The sequence below is a fragment of the Nipponia nippon genome, unplaced genomic scaffold (assembly GCF_047370975.1).
Source record: "Nipponia nippon isolate SJK-2023a ecotype South Korea unplaced genomic scaffold, ASM4737097v1 scaffold_2, whole genome shotgun sequence".
Lineage (NCBI taxonomy): Eukaryota > Metazoa > Chordata > Aves > Pelecaniformes > Threskiornithidae > Nipponia > Nipponia nippon.
The window spans coordinates 99,305,074-99,324,745 of NW_028262336.1; the positions used below are offsets into that span (position 1 = coordinate 99,305,074).

A 19,672-nucleotide genomic window follows, 5' to 3' on the forward strand; every position below is an offset into this window, starting at 1 on the left:
GCCGGAAGCGCGGTGGCGGAGGAGCGGGGGGGGGAAGGGGCTCCGAGCCGAAGGCGGGGCGCACGCGCGCTGCGCCGCCCCGCCCCGCCCCGCCCCGCCCCGCCCCCCGCCATGGCCCGCGAGCTGATCGGCCCCGCGCTGCCGCCCGGCTTCCCGCGCTGCGCCGAGGCGGACCCGGACGAGGACTTCAGCCAGGGTGAGGCGCGAGGGGCCCCGGGCCGGGGGCGGCTGCCCGCCCGCCGCGGAGCACCCGAACACGCGTGGCAGCGCCCCGCTGGGGCGGGGTGGGGCGGGGAGGGGAGGGGAGGGGGTGTCCCCCGTGTTCCGCCAGGGCTCGGCGGCGGGGGAGGAGCGCGGCCCCCCTCGGTGCGTGCGGGTGCTGTGGTAGAGGAGCGCGGCCGCCCCGCGGGTGGGCGTAACGCGGGGCCGCAGCGGGCGTTTCGCGGCTCGGGCTGCGCCAGTGTGGCGCCGCGATGAAGGTAAGCTTCGCGGGGGGTGCTGGTAGCGACTTCTTCAGGGAAAAAAAAAAAAAATAATAATCTCACGTGGTGGGATACTACGGGTATGAAACGGTGTACAACTTGTTTTGAAAAAGTACTGCATTGATTGGTTTATTTTCCGGCTCGAGTCCCCTATGTGCTTTTAGGCCTGTGTTCTTTAGCAGCTCCGAGTGTGGAGTTAAAAAGAAAGGGGGTGGTTAGGTCCTTGCAGCATGCTTTCCCTTGTCAGACCACAACACTTGACGAAACTGTCGTTTTTCAGTCAGCTTTCCTCGGGATGCAGAACGGACCGGCGGTGCCTCAGCTCCCAGGGTCCCTCGTGTCGGGAGCAGAGCGGTCGCCTCAGAAGCGGGATCTCTCAGGCCAGCTGGCTGCCAGGCTGGCTCTTCTGCTGTGGAGCTCAGTTTCCCCTACTTAAACTCTTTCGTGTTCTCTATCGATATCTCTAGAAGTAGCAGTTTGAGTGTTAATGCTGTCTGTCCGTAATCCAGGTTCAGGTCACTAGTGCATATATTCCATTTCTGGCTGTGTTTCAGTGATCATTCGGTTATTCCAAACAAAGCAGCTTCACTGGAAAAGGTTTGCTGTGCTCCTCTGCTCTTCTCATTTTTTAATCCAGAAGAGGGAGCAATAAGAAGAGAGAGCAAAGCTGCTGCCTTAGCTGACACCATAGCAACGCCAGGCTCCGGGTCCGTAGCTTGGCTTTGTACTGAAGTCCTGACTACACGCTTGTTTGAGCTCATACAGCCTTTCCTATTCATGTCTGTGTCAATGGCTTATTTGCTCTCTGTCAACATACTGGTACACATTGCAAGTATCTATATTGTGTATGAATCCACTGAACAAAATAAGTTCAACTTACCGTTAGGCTGTGGTTTTGTGATACCAAGTGTTTTGGCAGTATCTAGTCTAGGTTATTCAGCCTAGTTTGTCCACTTTTTGTCCCAGTGTACATCAACTCCATATTAGTACAGTTACACTGGCAGATATGCTTGGGGATTTCTGTGTGAAATGGATGAAGGCATTTATTTGCTTTTTAAAAAAAAAACCCAAAACCCACCAAAAAACAACTATTGGGGGGGTTGTTTATTTGTTTTTATAACTTTTATAAACTTTTCCTGACTTAAAACAACTAAGTGTACCTGCTCAACCCGAGGCATACTGCTGCAGTGCAGAGGTGGAAGAGAGAGCACGAACTTCGGCATGACGTGCTTTGTTGTGCAGAAGTACAGCTCCAGCTGGAGCCCTGCACCTGGAGGTTCTGAGTGGCAAAATGGTGTGGTGGGGCTGCCACAAGCATCTTCTGCGCTGTAAAGCTTGCTGGGTCTTGAGACAGAATGGGCCTAGAAGTTGTTCTGTAACTATTTCCTTGTGTGTTCTAGCTATTTGAAGAGGTACTTTGCCTTTTAAAGCTGAACAGCTTTTCTGATATGTTTTCTTTCCTTGTGGTCTCGCTGACATTTGAGCTGCTCTTTGCTTTTCTTTAAGAACACTTCGGTTTTTTTATTCTACTTTCATAGTTTCCGCCTCCCAACAGCAACAAAGTAGGACTTTAAGCAGCCGTTCTGAGAATTCTGTCAAAAAGTTTTCATTCAGAACTATAATATAAGACAATAGAATAGACAGTTGGAAGGGACAGTCATCTAGTCCAACTGCCTGAGCAGTTCAAGGTTGACCAAAAGTTAACGCATGTTGTTAAGGGCGTTGTCCACATGCCTCTTAAACACTGACAGGCTTGGGACTTCAACCACCTCTCTAGGAAGCCTGTTCCAGTGTGTGACCGCCCTCTCGGTAAAGAAATGTTTCCTAATGTCCAGTCTAAACCTCCCCTGGCGCAGCTTTGAGCCATTCCCATGCATCCTTTTACTGGATACCAGGGAGAAGAGCTCAGCACCTCCCTCTCCGCTTCCCCTCCTCAGGCAGCTGTAGAGGGCAATGAGATCGCCCCTCAGCCTCCTTTTCTCCAAGCCAGATAAGCCCGAAGTCCTTAGCCGCTCCTCATAGGACATTCTTTCCAGCCCTTTCACCAGCTTTGTTGCCCTCCTCTGGACGCATTCAAGGATCTTCGCATCCTTCTTAAATTGTGGGGCCCAGAACTGCATACAGTATTCAAGGTGAGGCTGCACCAATGCTGAATACAGTGGGATAATCGCTGCTTTTGACTGGCTGTTTATACTGGGTTTGATGCACCCCAGGACACAGTTGGCCCTCTAGGCTGCTAGGTAAGCATTTGTCTTCCATCAGCGATATGACATTGCCATACTAGATGTAGTGAACAAAATAAATGTCTGCTGATCCATTCTTAAATTTGCATTTCTTTCACCTTTATATGGTTAACATAGAATCACAGAATGGTTTGGGTTGGAAGGGACCTTTAAAGATCATCTAGTTCCAACCCCTGACATAACAGCTCTGTTAATAGCTGTAACTTTTAGCATGCAAATTCTTGCCTTTTTTTTTTTTTAATTAAGAAAAACTGAAGATGTAGTAATTGTAGGTTGTGTAATCACATTGATGTTAACATGGTGTTTCGCATTGTGAAACGTGGGCAAAGTTAAAAGCTTTGTTGTTCGTTTCCTTGTGCATCCCTGCCTCAGAAGATAAGGGAGTAACTAAGGTAAAGTGCCAGTTGCTGCTCTGCCTGTTAAGTCAGCACAGGGGAAGCCAAAATGGACTTTGCCAGGAGATACCAATGTCCATTGACATCAGAGAACTGACGCTACTCAAACCCTGCGACCCTTAATCAGAACCAGAGTGGGAGCAAATGGTAGTTGGACAGGCTCAAAAGCTCATCCCTGGTAAAAATCCTTTACCTTTCCTTCTTCAGCTTGTCACTGTCCAGCCCATGGGACATACTCATCTCCCCATTCTTCATCTCATGATGATTCTTTGAAGCTGGCCTGAATGTGCTCCTGCTGGAAGAATCATACTTCCTTTGGCCCGTCTGTCCCTGCCTCTGTGCTGTCCCTGTACCAGTAGGAGAGAAATGCTAGGGAATGGCTAAAAATAACCAGAGATGCAGAAGGGGTTTTTTTTGTTGTTTTTTTTTCCCTCTATTTCAGCATTGAGGCCACATTTAACAAAGCACAGATGTGTTAACGTGGTATGTCTGAGTGGATCTGTCACTGTTGCTGAAGGTGAAAGGCCCTACTCCTGTCTGTCCTTGAGAGGTTCCCAGTGCCTGTCTGATGGCATGGTAGATTGCTTAGAATCGCCAAATGCAGCAGAAATTAACCCAGGAAAACCAAAACAAAAAGTAGTTTTTCATTTGGTTTCTGAATTGAATTGACTTAATTTTCAGGCAGATAGGCACCAGAGCCAGTTCCATGGAGAGGGCAAGTCAGAGCAACAATAGCAGGATGGCCACTTCTAGCAGCTGTGAAACACGTGCTTTTGTCTGACCTGAGACGTATCCTTGGCTCTGTTTCTCTTCTCTCCATCCCCAAAATTTTCTTCTCACACTTTCATATCCCCCTGTCCTGCTCTGAATAGTTCTGAGTTCTGGTTACTTCCTCGCTTTGCTGTTGCCTTACCGTTGCTACATCCATTTCTCTTCCTCACGTCATTGGTTTTAGTTTCCTGACACTCTTGAGCTCTCCTGTGTTCCTCCCTTGATCTGTATCTTTCCACATTTCCATGGCTTTCAGGGAATTTTGTTCACAGACTTCTCATTAGATCTTGGGCTCCCTCTCTACCCTTTCCTTTCTTTGCTCCCAGAATCTATGCTTAGCAATTCCCATTCCTTCCTCTCTACTCTTTCTCGTGGCTTCCCACCCCGATCCATAGCTGTATCCTCGCCTGTGCTGATTATTCGTCTCAGTCAGTACTGTGACCATATTAACTTTTAATCCTCATGCTCCCAAGTCTCTTTCTCCCCCACTTCTTTTACCATGTCCAGTGACTTTTTATTCCCAAGGCTTTAAATGCCATTTTCCCTTCATGAACCAGTCTCTGTCTCTATTTTGTTTCTGGTTGTCCTGCTTAGGCTGCGGTTCCACGAACACACAGTTCTTTTCAGGGGAGTGCTGAGTTTTGCAGTGTTATTTTTAGGCCTGTTAAGTTCCCTGATCCAGTTTATTGCATAGCCCACGCAAACAGTTGTGCTGGCATAACGGAGAGGAATTGGGATAGAAAGCATGTATGTTAGCCCTGATGTTCACCAACCTGTCAGTGGGACCAGTCTCCTCCTTTACAGAGTTTTGGTTTTACTGGTTCTTTCCAGCTCACAAAGCTGATCCCAATTTCTCTCTGCAGTATCGGACTCATCAAACTGCATCTCAGTTTGCTCCTTTCACTCCAAGTCCTTTCTCTTACCTGTCTGCATTAAGAGCAAATGAAGCTCTGCTTTCATGATATCAGGGCACCAGGTGGCTGGAGAAAACTGTTGTGCGGGTTTTGTCTGCTTTTAAAGTGCTTTTTATCCAGCGGTGTTTCTTATACCAAAATGGGAGACTTCTCAATAGCAGTCTTTATTCCTGTTTATCATTCATCTGTTGGTTCCCTCTCATCTTAAACTTACTTTACCTTTATAGGCACTTTACCTTTATAGGCTGGGGTGTTGTGGGTTTTTTCTTCTTAGGGCTGAAATGGATTTGTATGTCCTGGTTAAAGTCTTTCCCATTAAAACAGAAAACAAAACAAGTGGCAGATCTGTCCGGATGCTTTGTAACTAGTAGACTGTCCTTGTTCTGTGTCTTGTGCTGAAGACAAGTAAAAGCTTTATGGAGCTGACTTGAAGGACTCAATTTCTGCCTAGCTTTTGTCAGCTAACAATAGAACCATAATCTGTATCAGGTTTTATTTTGCACGATCAAAAAGTCGTAGTTCTTTAGCTGGAGAAGTAATTTCCTGGTACCCTTCATTTATGTGGTTTTATAGCACCTCATCTTTTCATCTAACCCTTAACTATTCATAAAGCTAACAGTGTATTTTCCCCACTAAAACGTCTTGCTGTCCTGTCAGTCTTGGACTCAATGCTTGAAGTATTAAAAGGAGGAATGGTGTCTGTGTTTCAGGATGCTAAATCATCAGTAGGATCAAATCTCCATTATATCGGAGGGCTCTTTGTGCTGTGTGTGTAAACTGGTGCTGGTCCTGCATGTGCTGCCCTGGATCTGGGAAGGGCTCTTATCTTGGGACCATTGCTGGTCTTTGCTTACTGCAGCTGGTTCTGTGATGATTGAGCCTGTGAGGGTATCTGTATTGTGCCTCTTTTGGGGGGCATTTGCTGTTAGGATCAGTGGCTAAGCTACTTCTGGACCCAGTGTACTATGTCCAAATAAGTCTATAAAGAACAGTGCCTGCTGGTGGGGATGGTGCCAGAAACAGCTCAGGCCTGTTAGCAGCGTTAGTGTCTGAATTTTTCCTTTGCTGGGATATCCCGCCCTCTTCGTTACTCCAGAGGGTGAAGGGACTGGAGCATGAGAGCTCCATCCGCTGCCCCAGCCTTCTGACAGCAATGATTCTTTGAAGTCTGAATGCCTACAGCATCCCTTTTTCAGCAGAGTGCTTAAGTCTGGGCCTGCTGTTCACACTTAGCTGAACTAGGAATAACCTTAATCTTTAAACCATTCCTAAAGCTGGCTGGCAATTACATTCCGCTAATCTATGATCTCCCATTCTGTGTATGTACAAATGATGTGATTCTTCACTAGTAAGCTTCAAATGGTTTATTAAGGTGGTAGTTTCTTTTAAATATACCAGTTTATAGCATATGCATTGCAAATCAGTTGTTAGATGGAACAGGGCTTTCTAATCCTGTTCCAGAAGACACTCATATAGTAATGGATTAATAACGTACTAATTTAGTTTGGGAGGGGGGTGTTGTTCATTGAAATATGGTGCTGAAAAAAGTAACTTCTAGAAGTTTGTTTAGATACCTTCTCTAAATTGTAGACAGAGCAATGATTGAATAAACTTAATTCCAGGTAGGTATGTGTTTTGGGAATACCAAGATGAATCATACTTATTTGAAATGTTTAGTCAGTATCCCAAATAATGCTGGATGTTCAGTTGCAGGACCAGCACTGCCTCCAGGCTATAAAAGCTGCTGTAGCTCGGAAACTCCTGACAGTGATGATGACTCAGAATCTCTTCCTCTACCCAGAGGTGCAAACAGAGATTCTGAAGAGGAGACAGAAGGAGATCCAGCACCCAAGTGAGTATGTTCTTAGGTTATTTGCATATTTACATTTTATTGCAAATGAAATGTGTCTGCATAAATTATGAGACAGGGACAGGATTATATAAATGAAAAGGTAAACCCTGTGCCTGTGTAAAACTTGATGACATGTTCTGCATGTTCTTTGTGGTGAAGAATGTTCAGCTGACCTGTTTGACACCCTGCGGTGAAATTAAGTTATTTAGGGCCATCAGATCTCTGTATTTACATGTTTTATTTTAATTCTGCCATTAAAATAATACAATCCTTAATGTTTTGCTTGTTTATACTAAGGACAGACACCAATTATCATGTATGTAGGTATTTGTTACTTGAGTTTTGCCCTGTTTCTGGTATACTACCTCTCATTGAGAGGTCACAAGAACCTGGCCATGGTTTTTGGCATCATTATGGGCATGAATTTATGCGTTCAATTAAGTCAACTCGAATGAAAAAAAAAAAAAACAAACAAACAACAAAACACGAATTGTTTAGCAAATAACAGGAGTCTGCACACTCTCTCATTTAATGGGGTTGATTACTCACAATTGCTGTGTTAAGAACTTGTGCTAGGCCTTGTGTAAGGGACTTGAAGGGCATTATACCATCTTAATGAGTGTTAATTATTGCTCACTTTTTTCTTGTTGTCTTATTCAACAGTTTTTCAGTTCATTAGAATTGAAGTGGGAAAAGTACTAGTCAAAATGCAGGCAGTGTATAAAAATGGAGAAAGAAGTGTGCTGAATTCAAGATTACTTTGTGACTAGAAAATGGTATTTCAACTTTATGCTACTCTTCTTTCTACAGCAAAAACATTCTTCATGTTTTTTTAAATGTCAGAGCGTTTTTCGGCTGAAGCTTATGCTCCCAATTTTTTAATTGCTTCAAATTATTTTGGATCCTTTTGCACTGTTTCCTTGGTAACAGCAGGATATTTAGTACATAAGACTGTCTGAAATGATTTTATGTATTTTTTTTCCTTTTTAAAATGTAGATAATTTCTGTGCATGTCAAGGTAATTATTAAGTGAAGTCTTTGTATTTGCAGAAAGCCAAAAAGGATTGGGGAAGACGATGATGATGATGATGGCTTTTTTGGGCCTGCTCTTCCTCCTGGATTTAAAAAACAGGATGATTCTCCAGAGAGGTAGTTAAAAAGGGATTATATTCAGACTCTTTTCCTTAAAACACAATTATTTTAGATAAAATATTTTGTGGCACTGTTACAGAACACTTCAGTTGTGCACTTCAGATTCAGATGATTAGAATTGCTTCCTCCACATTCTGAGAACAGGAACAGCATTCCCTTGAAACAGAACAGACAGCCCTCCTAGTCCTGGTTGGAAGGTTGGAGAGAAAAAGAAAAAAATGTGAATTGTCTGAGTTATATTTTGAATGTCCAACTTCTTCCATTTCTTATAATAGGTCTCAGATCAGTGCAGAAAAAACAAATGACAGGTACAAGGACCTATAGTTCTGTAGTTCATTCTGGGCTGTGAGGGAGTCGGGCAGTTAGCTTTTGTGTGGTGCAATACAATGCAGATTATTGGAATTGTTGTTTGCTAATGCCCCAAGGATTACTTTTTATGTGTCTCCAGGTAGAAAACTAATCTGAACAGTGTAGGTTTCTAGAAAGCAAGCTGTCAGGTCGAAGTAAATAAACATTATTTATAGCCTCCATCAGGAAGCTTTCCATTTGATTGCACACAATTATAAAATACTTCCCCAAAAAAAACTATTTATGGATTTTCTATGCAGAACTTAACCTTGTCTCACAGCCTTCTAGTCTTTACATCAATCTGTGCACTTCCTTCTATAATCGTAAATGGTAATCCATAGTGAGAAGGGTACTTCCAAGAGGTCGCTTATTGATGAAAGGTACAAGAGAGTCCCTTGATCACTATTATCTTCGTCAGAGCAACAAGGAGCTGGTAGATAAAATAAATCAATACCTACCTGTCAGGTATGAGTTTTCAGTTTTAGGGAAGTGACTCAATTTGTTGTCGAGCTGTGTATGTAGTATACCATCTCAAAGGAAATTCCAAAGTTGAAATTTTTTTTTAATTTGGTTAAATTTTTATGATACTTGGCAGCAGTTAGGAAAACAAGAATATAGGTTATTTGGAAGTATCCTCTTTGTTTGCTTACACTTTGCTGTAATGGACAAACTCTTTTGTAATTGGGGGTATCATGCTCAATCGGCTTGTTTGGTGTTTTGATGGTCCCAAGAGTAACTAATATTTTTTCTTTTTCTTGCATTTCTTAAGCACCATGTGTTATTTTAATTATAAAAGTTATGAAGTCCCTAAAAATAATGTGGTCTGTAGTAAAGCAAATAAATGCTTGTAGCTTTTAATATCAGCAGAGGTAGCCTTCTTGCTTTCTTGATTTTTGACATGAATACTCCTGTGCTAAAATGTTACGTCAAGGTGTGCAAAGGAAAAGAGGAAGAAAAGAGGCAACTTGTAGTTTGAAGGTTAGAGAGAAGAGCAGTAACACAGGTGGTCAGCCATCATATAATCTTAGTCGTTTGTATGTTCACCCAGCTTTTATTTCTACTTAGCAATTTATTTCCAAAATGCTGGATAGCTTGCATTTACATTCAGAGGGCAAGAGTCTGCTCTGTGTCTGTGAGTATGAGAGATTAAAGCAGTAAAAGGCACTTGCTAGGTTTGTTGGGTTTTGGTTTTTTTTGTTTTTTTTTTCCTAGTTCACCATACAACTGCTCCTAGCACACACTGAGAAAGCAGATTGAGCAGAGCTGTTTTGCACCCAGCCTGATTCCCTGAATAGGTGGGAAAGGTGCGATGTGCGGGAAGAGCCTTGTCTATCTTCCACCCCCGTACACCTGGCAGTCTGGTCGTGCTGACACATTGAGGCGCGTAAGCTGTGCAGGGTGTAGACACAATGCTGTTAACTGTCTACCCGCTGCATTGCCCCTAGCGTTGAGCAGATTGCCAGCTGACGATCTTGCCATGAATAACTGAAACAAATGCAGGCTGTTTGTTTCAATGTATGGACATACTGTTTATTAGCACTGTGTGACATACACGTTCTTTTCGGAAAGCTTTTGTTCTGTTACATCTTTTCCAGACTTGTCAAAGCAACGTACTCATGATTAGGAGCAGCTCATGTGGCAATTTGCAGCTTGTTAAAAATTGTTTGAATCATCCCAGTATAAAATATATGTATATGAACAGATTTCCTTCAGCTTTGGAAAGGATATTGCTGTTTATCAATGTTAGACAGAAGTGCAGCACTCATAAGTATTTCTGAAGTATTCACGCATCAAGGTAAAGAGCGAAGGTTATCTTAAAAAAATGGATGTTGTACTTCAGAAGAATGCTGAAATGCCCATCTTGAAACATGGACTCCAAGTCCGACAACAGGAAAGTGTTCTTTGCCATATATGAAGTCTAATATTCCTTAAATGAAATCTTAATTCATGGTAAGTTTGGGGTGTATTTTTGAACGTGTATAGGTAGGTACCAAAGTTGCCAGCAGCAGCAAAAAGTATTTAACAGAGTTTTATTTAGATTCACTTCACCTGTTCAGAGAGCCTTTGGACATTCCAGGAAACTGTGAAGAACCACATTGGCTGTGTGCTGCTGAGGAAAGACCTGAGTAACAGGGTTATTCATGTGGGGGGAAAAAAAAAGCATAGAAATGGAAAGCGTGGGAGGGATGGATATGGGAACCATTTTTCTGTTCCTTGGAAGAGCCTTTGAGCTGTGACAGAAGCAAGGCAGAGTATTTGAGATCTGCTCTTTTTCACAAGTTGCGCAGATACAGCCCACAACATAGATGTTCTTATATATTTTAGTAGAAAGCTTTTTTTATAGTTTGGTTTAACTGTCTCTCCATGCAAAATAAAGGTACTTGTATACTAAAATAAAAGATTATTTTGGCCATATCTCTATAGGTTTAAATTCAATCTCTTTAAATTATATTGGGAATTTAAAATATGGTCTTAACAAGAAAGCAGTCAGAAAGGAACAGAGGAAGATAAAAGCTGTTTCTTTTTTGCTGCAGCTAGGTGGGGGTGGAACTTCAAATTTAACCCAGACCTCTTACTGGGTTTGAAACCTCACCAGTGCCCTTGTCCTGGCCTGAGCTCACATTTATTGCTTGTGTCTGTCTGTCTGTGGTTGGCTTTCTGGCAGGACTTTCTGCTTTTTATTTCCCCTCTTCAAATCCTGACAATAATATCACTACAGCAGGGCTGTACTGATTAGATTATGTGGGATTCAGTAGAAGACCATAATTAGCATAATTCAATTCATGTTGTGTTACGTTTGATAGCCCTAAAGCTCAGAAACTGAAGATCATAATAAACAAAGTCTCTGCTGATACATTGTGAGGATACTGTCACTTGGATATTTCTTCAGGTGATAATTGTTTGGGTTTTTAATTAGCTTTTATTAGCTTTAAAGAATATGATGGTGGATTATTAAGAGGAACTCATAAACAAAAGTCTTTTCAATACTGCAAGCACAGTTTGTAGTACACTTTGAACTGTTTACACCATTGAAAAGAGATTCTCACCTTTCTGTGTTCCTGGAGGCAATTGAATTATACTGCTTGCAGAGCTGCTGTGTAAAAACAATCAGTGAAGTTACCTGGGATCACAAAACTTTTCTTCTCTCATCCCCACTCCAAGGGAAAATAAACTTAAAATCAGAGCAGTTTACTGATTCTGTTTATTGAAGGACAGTTAAACGGTGCTGCAAGGCAAGAATGAACAAAATTGGCTTTGTTGCTAGAGAAAGAGTAGCATATACTTGACCCCCCTCCTTTCACTGTTCTTGAATCTGATGAAGGAAGCTAGGGAAGAAAAAAGTGGATTTCCTTGACTATGTGCTGCAACTTTCCCGGTTTTCTTGCCTTGCAGCTATCTGCAGAGATCCACCTGGCAAATGGAGCAGCTCTTCTTACTCAGTTATTTCTATGGTGTGCACATAGGGGGCACACTTGGCATTGGGAGGAAGGAGAATCACACTTCTCATCAACATTTGATTTTTATTTTTGTCTTAATCTATTTTTTTTCCTGCACCAAACAGTGGAAGGCTGTCACTTAATGTACTCTCCGTGTTGGTTACGTTACTTCCTTCCCCCCCCCCCAACTGAAAACAAAGATTTTCTTTGCTTTTTTCCCCTCAAGGCCCATTATAGGTCCTGCATTACCGCCTGGCTTTAGGAGACCTTCACAGGACACTGGGAGTAGCAGATGTTCCATAGGACCGTCTGTTTCATCAGAATTCTGTACCCAGGTTTGTGAAAACAGAAGCCTTTTGTTTTAGTACAAGCTATCTGAAATGCTTAAACAAGTAGGAGCCGGAAAAAGTCTACTAGACATACCTTTCAGCATGACAGTTTAATTTTAGACCAGAAAGTGTCTGGCATATTTTTGCCTGAGTCAAATACTGAAGCATAAATAAGCCTTAAAAAAGAAAAAGGCTGGTCTGGTTTGTTGTGATTTTGCTGTTAGACGGCTGATGCACTCACTGAACTCAAGAGATCCAAGCATCCTAAACTGTAGTCACGGTAATTCTTCCTAATGGTTCTCCATTCTTTCTTTTGGTGTGACGTCCTTGACAAGTGAACATCTTGGCAAAGTTCAAATTTTTCAAGACATTAAAGAAGTAATGCAACCTGTTAGAATGAAAATATTTACCTATAATTCAAGCGTTGACTCCTTTGCTGATGGGGGAGCAAAACAACTGAATATTTCACATATCTTCACCTCCTTAAAAATGTTTATTAGTGGATGCGTTAAATAAGTTCATCCAAAAGAATGCAGTCAAGGTCCTCAAGTACCATTCTGAGGGATCTGGATTGTCTGCAGCGGGCTGGCAGATAGGGAGTATGCATCCTTCTTGAGCAGCACCTCTGAAGCCAGGCAGGATACCCTAAGACATCAAAAATGGTGCTGGATACCACTGTTTAGGAAATCGAATCTCTCTCATGCTATGATAAACTAAATATTATTTCCTTGTGAGAATTAACAGTCATTCTGTTTATTTCTAAAATATTAGATTTTTAAGTTTAACTCCCAGACACTATGGGACATGCTAGACATGCTAGGAAGGAATGAGGCAAAGGCTGCTCTGGAACATCACTTTTCTGATTAGTAGTTGCGAAGTATATCATTCTCCAGCCTCCTTCAGCGAGTGTTGTCATAATCCTTCATGAAGAATGATTGTCTGACATTTTTAAGATACTCATAGTCTTATAACTCCAAATAACGATTAAGCAATTTATCATAATGACAAATCTCTTGAGGCAGGGATGTCAAAACTGGTCTGCTTATATATTATACAAACAAAAAAGTCTCTTTTCTCCTAAATAGATCTCCTAGCATCAGCTTTGTTACAGCTATTACAGAACTTAGCTTATTTTATTTTTTTTTCTCTTCCTAATAACACTCTATCTTTTTTTTACCTTTGAATATGATGAGTAATTTTTTTGTTTATTTTGTTTTAATTTATTTAATTATTTTGTATTCTAGTACATCTTTAGAAGCAACTTATTCCATGCTGACTCTTCACTTTATATTGATATCCCCTTCAAACTTGAAAGCAGTACTTTTTAATGTTTGTTTAATTTCATCTCATTTGAGGCAGGTGGTAATGGAGTGCATTGAACTTAAGACTAATGAGAAAGGAAATGAGACACTTCTTCAATTAAAACTCAGCATGGAATTTGTCTTTCATCCTCAACTACTTTAGAATACAATTTATTATTAAAATCTTATATCTTTGTGTATTTTATTCGTTTGTACACAGAGAGAGGGAAGTGTTTTACTACCTTGGTTTCTCAAGATGGTTATTCCTCTTCCCCACCAGCTCCTTCTTTAAAAGAAGAGAGAGAGAGAGAATGCAGTCACCCCATTCTCTAAAAGTTGAAGCAATTTTACAGTGGTAGATAATTAGTGAAAGCTTGACTATGTGAATGTTTTTGAGAAAAATAACAAGAGAAATTGGTGTTGCCACCTTGTGTTGATGGTGTTTATAAATGACCAGCTATTTCTCACCTTCCTCAGTCTTTCAGATCCGTTTCATGCAACTGGTCATACAGCCATTAAATTTGCTGAGCCTCTTCTTGCACCTTGTGATCCACAGCCATATGTAGCTGTGTCTCCTGCTACCTGAAGATTGCCGTCCCTGCTGTTCATACCTTTGCTGACTCCTAAAGGCAGACAGGGCCAACTGGCTTGGCTAGCTTGGAGCAGTGTCATTAAAGCGCGCCAGTTTCTGTAGCAGAGGGCAGACATAGGAGTAGAGTGGCTTATTTCACACCTGCTGTCTTAGCCCAAATCCCTCTACAGCAGTGGGATGCCAGCTATGAGCAGCCTGAAGTATTAGGCTTGAACTCAGTGTGGCAGGATACCTTTCCTGCTCTCCTCCTGCTTTCACTCGTCCTCCGTTCCCCATGCTCCCATTAGGTGATTTTTCTACTGAGGTTTTGTACTCCATTCTTGTATTCTCTGTTGGGTCACCTCTGCCTCAGGCATCTTATTTTACATAGAAGGCTCCTGATACTGTTTTTCTACTGCTCATTGCTCTTGAGCCCTTATCATTTCCGATGGTGTCATATCTTCGTTCTAGGATGTCCACCTGGTAACCAAAGATTTGCATGACAAAAACAAGCCGTTCCCCCCCGCACCGTCTTCATCCTTCGTTTGAAAATTCTTTGCCACCACCTTGTATTCTCAACTAATGCTCTGTGCTTCCTGAGTACACAGCCTTCTCGTCATCCTACTCCCATTGCTTTATCACCCACATTCAGGCCGTAGCTAAATCTTCTGTACTTTTGTAAATATTGGGCACCTTAGCTTTGCTTCCAGGGCACTGTGGCATTGCCATTTTCTGTCCAGTTCTGCCTCCATCCACATCTGTACTGTTTTAACCTGTGAGCTTTCTGTACAACCCCTGGCATCCACAAAGATTCTTATTAACATCTGGTCCCTTTCAAACTTAGTTTTTTGAGCCGTTCTCCAAATAATTGCTTAGAATGCCATGTCAGAAGGGATCAAAGAAGGGAATGGCAGAACCAAGAGATTAGACTGGCAGATACTGTACATCTAGGGCTGTGGTACCATGCGTGCCACTGTACCCTAGCTTGCCTGTTAATCTTTCTAGCATCCTTACAGAATCTGAGCTCGAGACAGTTCTCCTTGCAGTGTGAAATTACGATCCTTATTAGAGATGCATCCAAATGTTGCTAGTGATGGTAAAGCCCAGAGCATCAAAGATGTATGCTTGTGTGTTTCAAATTTACCTATGGCCACAGAGGCTACATGGCTGCGTGCAGAGCAATGTAAAGTAGCAGGACTTTGTGTATTGCCACCGTGTTTACGAGCGGTTTTGCCTCAGACAAGAGATGGTGCTTTTGGAAATGCGGAGACTAAGTATCCACGTTAAAGTGCTAAAACAGGTCTAATCTGGAGTTTTAATCCAGGTTTTTGTTGTCTGACTGGTAGATGCATTGTGTTAGGTTTATATGCTCTTCTAGACAAAATCATTCTAATCCTATGAAGCTAAAGTGTTTCTTGATGGTCTTAGCACTATGATTGACAGAATGTTTTATTTTTGGAAGGTAACGGATAGTAGTGAGGAAGACGACAATATCATAGGCCCCATGCCTGCCAAAGGACCAGTGGAGTCTGATGTGACTAAAGAATTTGAACGCAGAGCTCAGAGAATGAAGGAAAAACTTACTTCAGCAGACAGCGTAAGTTGTGTTTCTTAACTTCCAATATTTTGTTGCTGGAGTGTGTTTGTGTTTTTCTTTGCCCATTTCTGTGTGAACCCAGTTGCAGTTCTGCATCGGATGCTAAGTGTTTGCCATTGTTAAGACAAAGAAAAATCCATGATTTCTGCTGGAAGCTAAGAGATTCAGACAGTGATTTTTGATTATGCTTTTTTTTACTCTTCCCCCCTGCCCCCTGTTTCTTTTGTAAAGGATGAACCCAAGCAAGTTACCAGGGAATCATGGATGACAGAGCTTCCACCTGAATTGAAAAGCTTTGGATTTGGCCCAAGAACATTCAAGAGAAGAGCTGATGACAAATCAGGCGATAGATCTATTTGGACAGATACCCCAGCTGACAGAGAGAGAAAAGCCAAGGTGAGCATTTATTCATTCGCATACACCTGCAGGCAGTATGTATGTTGTTGATATTCTGTGAAAACAAAGTAAAGATACCCTGAGGTGTTCAATGCAATTTTTTTTTCCAGATTTTTCTTTGTTATTAAAACTTATTAATTCAGGCTTAAAGGTAAAGGCAAGGAAATAACAATTTTAAGTAACATTGGTATTCATTTATTCCCTCTTCCTTCTGCAGTAGTCAGGTACTTTGTATCAGCTCATTGAATTTCCAATTACAGTGTGTCCAGTTTCTTCTTTTATCAAGCTGAGAAAAATATCTGGTGGCCTCTATCGTGGCCTCTACCCTTCAGATTTAATTAAAGTAAATATAGATTTCCTTGCTTTTTACTTCAGACATTCTGATTACTATAGCGTGTGATTTGCTTCTACTCATCAGGAAAGAGAAGAGGCAAAAAAGTCAACCAGTAAGGATAATGAAGAAATTGTATTATCTGGGAGAGACAAGAGACTTGTTGAGCAAGTGACTTCGTACAATGTAAGTGTAATAGCAAAATACTTCCTCTTCCTGCATTTCCTTTAATTCTTCACTCTTTTCTTCTGGTTCTCATTTCTAGTGCTGCTGGTTTCCATGGTGATGCCACTGCAGCCTTCCCTTTTAGTGCCCAAACCTACCGCTGTTTAAGTCAGTAGAACATTTGCCATTGACTTCAACAAGAGCAGGATTGGGTCCTCAAGCTGCTGCTGAAAACAGTGTGACGGAATTGGCGTTCGTGTATATTGTCTCGGTTTTAGGTGGTTTTCTCCTTAAATCATCCTCACATCAGGACACGGTTGCTGGGAGTAGACAACCTTAATTCAAATATTAGCTTGCTTGATGGAATTACCAACATCCCAAGAATAAAACAGTAGTAAAGGTTTAACTTTTAGGACAAAATATCCGTTAACCCAAAAGAAGTGTGATGGGCTAAGCATTAATTACACTGTAATTAATTACATTAACTGCTCATTGCAACAGCATTATTACATGAAGTTTTCCTCAATCTCTGCAGAAGCAGATAATTTTCACAGACAGATGTTGATTACTAGAGATCGGAACTCCATGTCAAATTCCCTCTCACTTTTCTGTCTGCCAGCCCTGTCCACCAGAGTATAGGGACTGTTGCCTGCCTTACTGCTGTTCGTTCCAGTTTTCCCCTGATTTATGGTCCAAAGTCTTATGGAAGGCACTCTGGTCTCTTGGGAGTATAATTAACTTGAGAATTGCAGCCTTGGCTTATGTTACATGATTGAAGTTTAACTGTCACTTTTAATAATTTATTTGTAGTTCATTAAATCACACGTCCCTCTTGACTTTGAGGCTTGCAAATCCAGAGCTATTAGCATACTGTCTTAAATTTCTTCTGTATTCTCTGGTTTTACTGTCATTATGAATATAGTAGAATAATTGTCATGTAGAACTATGGGTTTTGCTCTGTACCATTGCCAGAATAAAACATTTTTACCTTTACTGTTTTCATTTACTGTTTCTAAGGTTAATGGAGTTCTCTCAAAAAAAAATTGAAGAAGGCATCTTGTTTAAGAGCAATGTTTCTTGGGTTGGGTTGGTTTTGGGTTGGTTTTTTTTCTTTCTTTTTTAAATCAGCTCTTTTCTGATTTTTAGGTGGTTGTGTGTTGTTTTTTTTTTTCTTTTGAAGTTTTTTCCTCTATTCTTTCCTATTTCTTTCTCCACTGACCTTTATCAAGGATACTTTCATAGAACAGGAGCTTTAATCCTTAAAATAGTTTCTTGCAGTTAACTCTTTTAGCGCTGATGCCATATACGTTCTCTGGTGCAATTCTGTTAACACTGATGCAGTTACACTGTGAATAGGTATTGTCCATTTTCTGTTTTCCATGAGAATCATTTCTTATGTCATATATGAATTATTATTTGTATGTGTGATGAAGTAAGTGTTTGCACAGGGAGTGAAGGGAAATGAACCTTTGGAATAAAGATCTCGTGTTCCTAGACATGAGAAAACAGAGCTGCTCATCTTTTGCTCTTTCTGATGAGAGAATGAGTTTGGATTGATCTTTTGGCTGGTTTGTAACGATTTGAGAGTCTGAGAAATTGACTACTTAGGGATACATAAATACGCTTTACCTGAGTAAAGTCTTGTGAGAACTAATCCTGCTCTTGTGTGAAATCAGCAGAAGTTTTATGTTGTATTAATAAACGCAACTGAAGTCCTTGACCTCGCAAAACACATGCTGTAGCTCCAACCTGTGACTTTGTCCTGTGGGCTTGCAACAGATGATTCAAATACTGAAGAGTTAAGAGCACACATTAAAAACACAACAGTGCATGAGAGTAAGATCGACAGGGTCTCTAGCTTGTTCCTGCCCCAGCAGTGACCAAAACCAGGTGCTATGGGGAAGTGTGTAAGAAACGGGGCCTGTACTTTGAGATATTTCTCTTGACACATTGTCTTCGTTTGTCTCTGCTAATAACGACAGAGCAACTTTTATATTTCTTTTGCATTCTTTTTATAATTTATCTCCACTGTCTGCGGGGATTCAGCAACATTGTGGGTATCTTTAAATTATTAGTATCTTATTCAGCGTAGACAAGAGTACATGCACTTTCTCTTCTATGTATGCTAAATTTATCATTCTGTTTTCCAGTTACTAAGACATCTTTTTCTGGAATCTTTAGGCTCCCTAGTTCCAATCTTTCCATTTGGATTTTCTGTATGTTGTTGATATTCTGTAACACTTTATTTCCTCTTCCTTCTTCCCATTTTTTCAGGAGTCAAAGAGGTCAGAATCTCTCATGGACATACATCAGAAAAAGCTAAAGAGCAAAGCATCTGAAGAAAAGAACAAACCTCAAGAAAGAAGGCCATTTGACCGAGACCAGGATCTCAAAGTCAATCGATTTGACGAAGCGCAAAAGAAAGCTCTTATAAGAAAATCCAGAGATCTGAATACTAAATTTGAGCACAGTAAAAGCAATATGTTTTTATAACATAAAAGCATGAAGCTTTTTTGAAGTGAAGCCAAACTTTGAATACTTAATTTTTTAAGTGTTTTTCTGTAAATATTTGTATGCAAAATAAATATTCTGATGTTTAACTATTTTTCCTTGTCTGTATATACTCTGTTAGGGAGGATTATCTGTCCTAAAACTAAACTGGTAAAGGAAAGTCCTGGTATAAAAAAGATAATGTAAATTTGCTACTTTAAAACATTGAGATTTTTTTTTTTGTTAGCATAAAAATAATTTCTTAAAATAGGTATTATTTTAAGGAGTTATAGATTTGATCTTGCAATGGAGTTGGCAGTTTCCCCCTTTCTCCTGCCCCATGCTTAAGATATTCTTGCTGAGCCTGACCTGAAGGCCATGGAAAAATCCCCTTCAGGCTGGTGGGCAGGCGATTGCTTGACTGGAGTTCCTGCTGGGGAGTACAAACTAAATGGCAGATGTTATGTCCGCCCAGTGCTTTTATTTCTATGATTCTGTGTCTGTACATAAATACGGGTTTATATGTATGCAGTATGATTTCTGTACTATAGCAGGAAGAGCTATAGAAGAGTGGTAGCAGAAGTAATAAAACCGCAAGATTTGTAGATATAATTATAAAATGGTAGTATACAAGAAAAGAAAATCTAATTGAAGTTTCAATTTGTAGGGCTTATCATCAGAAAATCCATCTTTTTTTAAGCAAATACAATTTGAAAATCAAACCAAAATAAAGCTTATTTTGTCAGTTAATTTGCAGAACAGCTCTTTGGTATCAAAAAGGAAATAAATCTGACATTTAAAAAAAATCTGCATCCATGCTTAGAGTTCTTTAGCTCTTCTGTGTGTGCGTGGAGCGGCTGAAGGGAGAGTTATGTTACTTAAAATTAGACTTGTACTT

General features: G+C 40.9%; 1 protein-coding gene across 2 annotated transcripts; it reads left to right on the plus strand.

The window, feature by feature from the left end:
* Positions 1–39: 39 nt before the first annotated feature.
* On the plus strand, positions 40–18,888 carry GPALPP1 (GPALPP motifs containing 1). Of its 2 annotated transcripts, none has more exons than XM_087757183.1 (8): positions 40–196; positions 6,513–6,657; positions 7,708–7,806; positions 11,821–11,929; positions 15,258–15,392; positions 15,624–15,788; positions 16,207–16,305; positions 18,559–18,888. In XM_087757183.1, the coding sequence occupies exons 1-8, from the start codon at positions 112–114 to the stop codon at positions 18,775–18,777; spliced, it is 1,056 nt and encodes a 351-aa protein (XP_087613309.1). In that variant the 5' UTR covers positions 40–111; the 3' UTR covers positions 18,778–18,888. The 2 variants fall into 2 exon arrangements, with proteins under 2 accessions (XP_087613309.1, XP_087613310.1); XM_087757184.1 differs by having other exon boundaries at positions 71–196; positions 6,519–6,657.
* Positions 18,889–19,672: the final 784 nt, after the last annotated feature.

What these genes read in the sequence shown, in the direction of transcription:
- GPALPP1 (XM_087757183.1), top strand. Translation starts at nt 112, where the DNA reads ATGGCCCGCGAGCTGATCGGCCCCGCGCTGCCGCCCGGCTTCCCGCGC. An exon ending in GGACGAGGACTTCAGCCAGG is followed by an intron (nt 197 to 6,512) that starts GTGAGGCGCGAG and finishes CTGGATGTTCAG; the next exon opens with TTGCAGGACCAGCACTGCCT. An exon ending in AACTTACTTCAGCAGACAGC is followed by an intron (nt 15,393 to 15,623) that starts GTAAGTTGTGTT and finishes TCTTTTGTAAAG; the next exon opens with GATGAACCCAAGCAAGTTAC.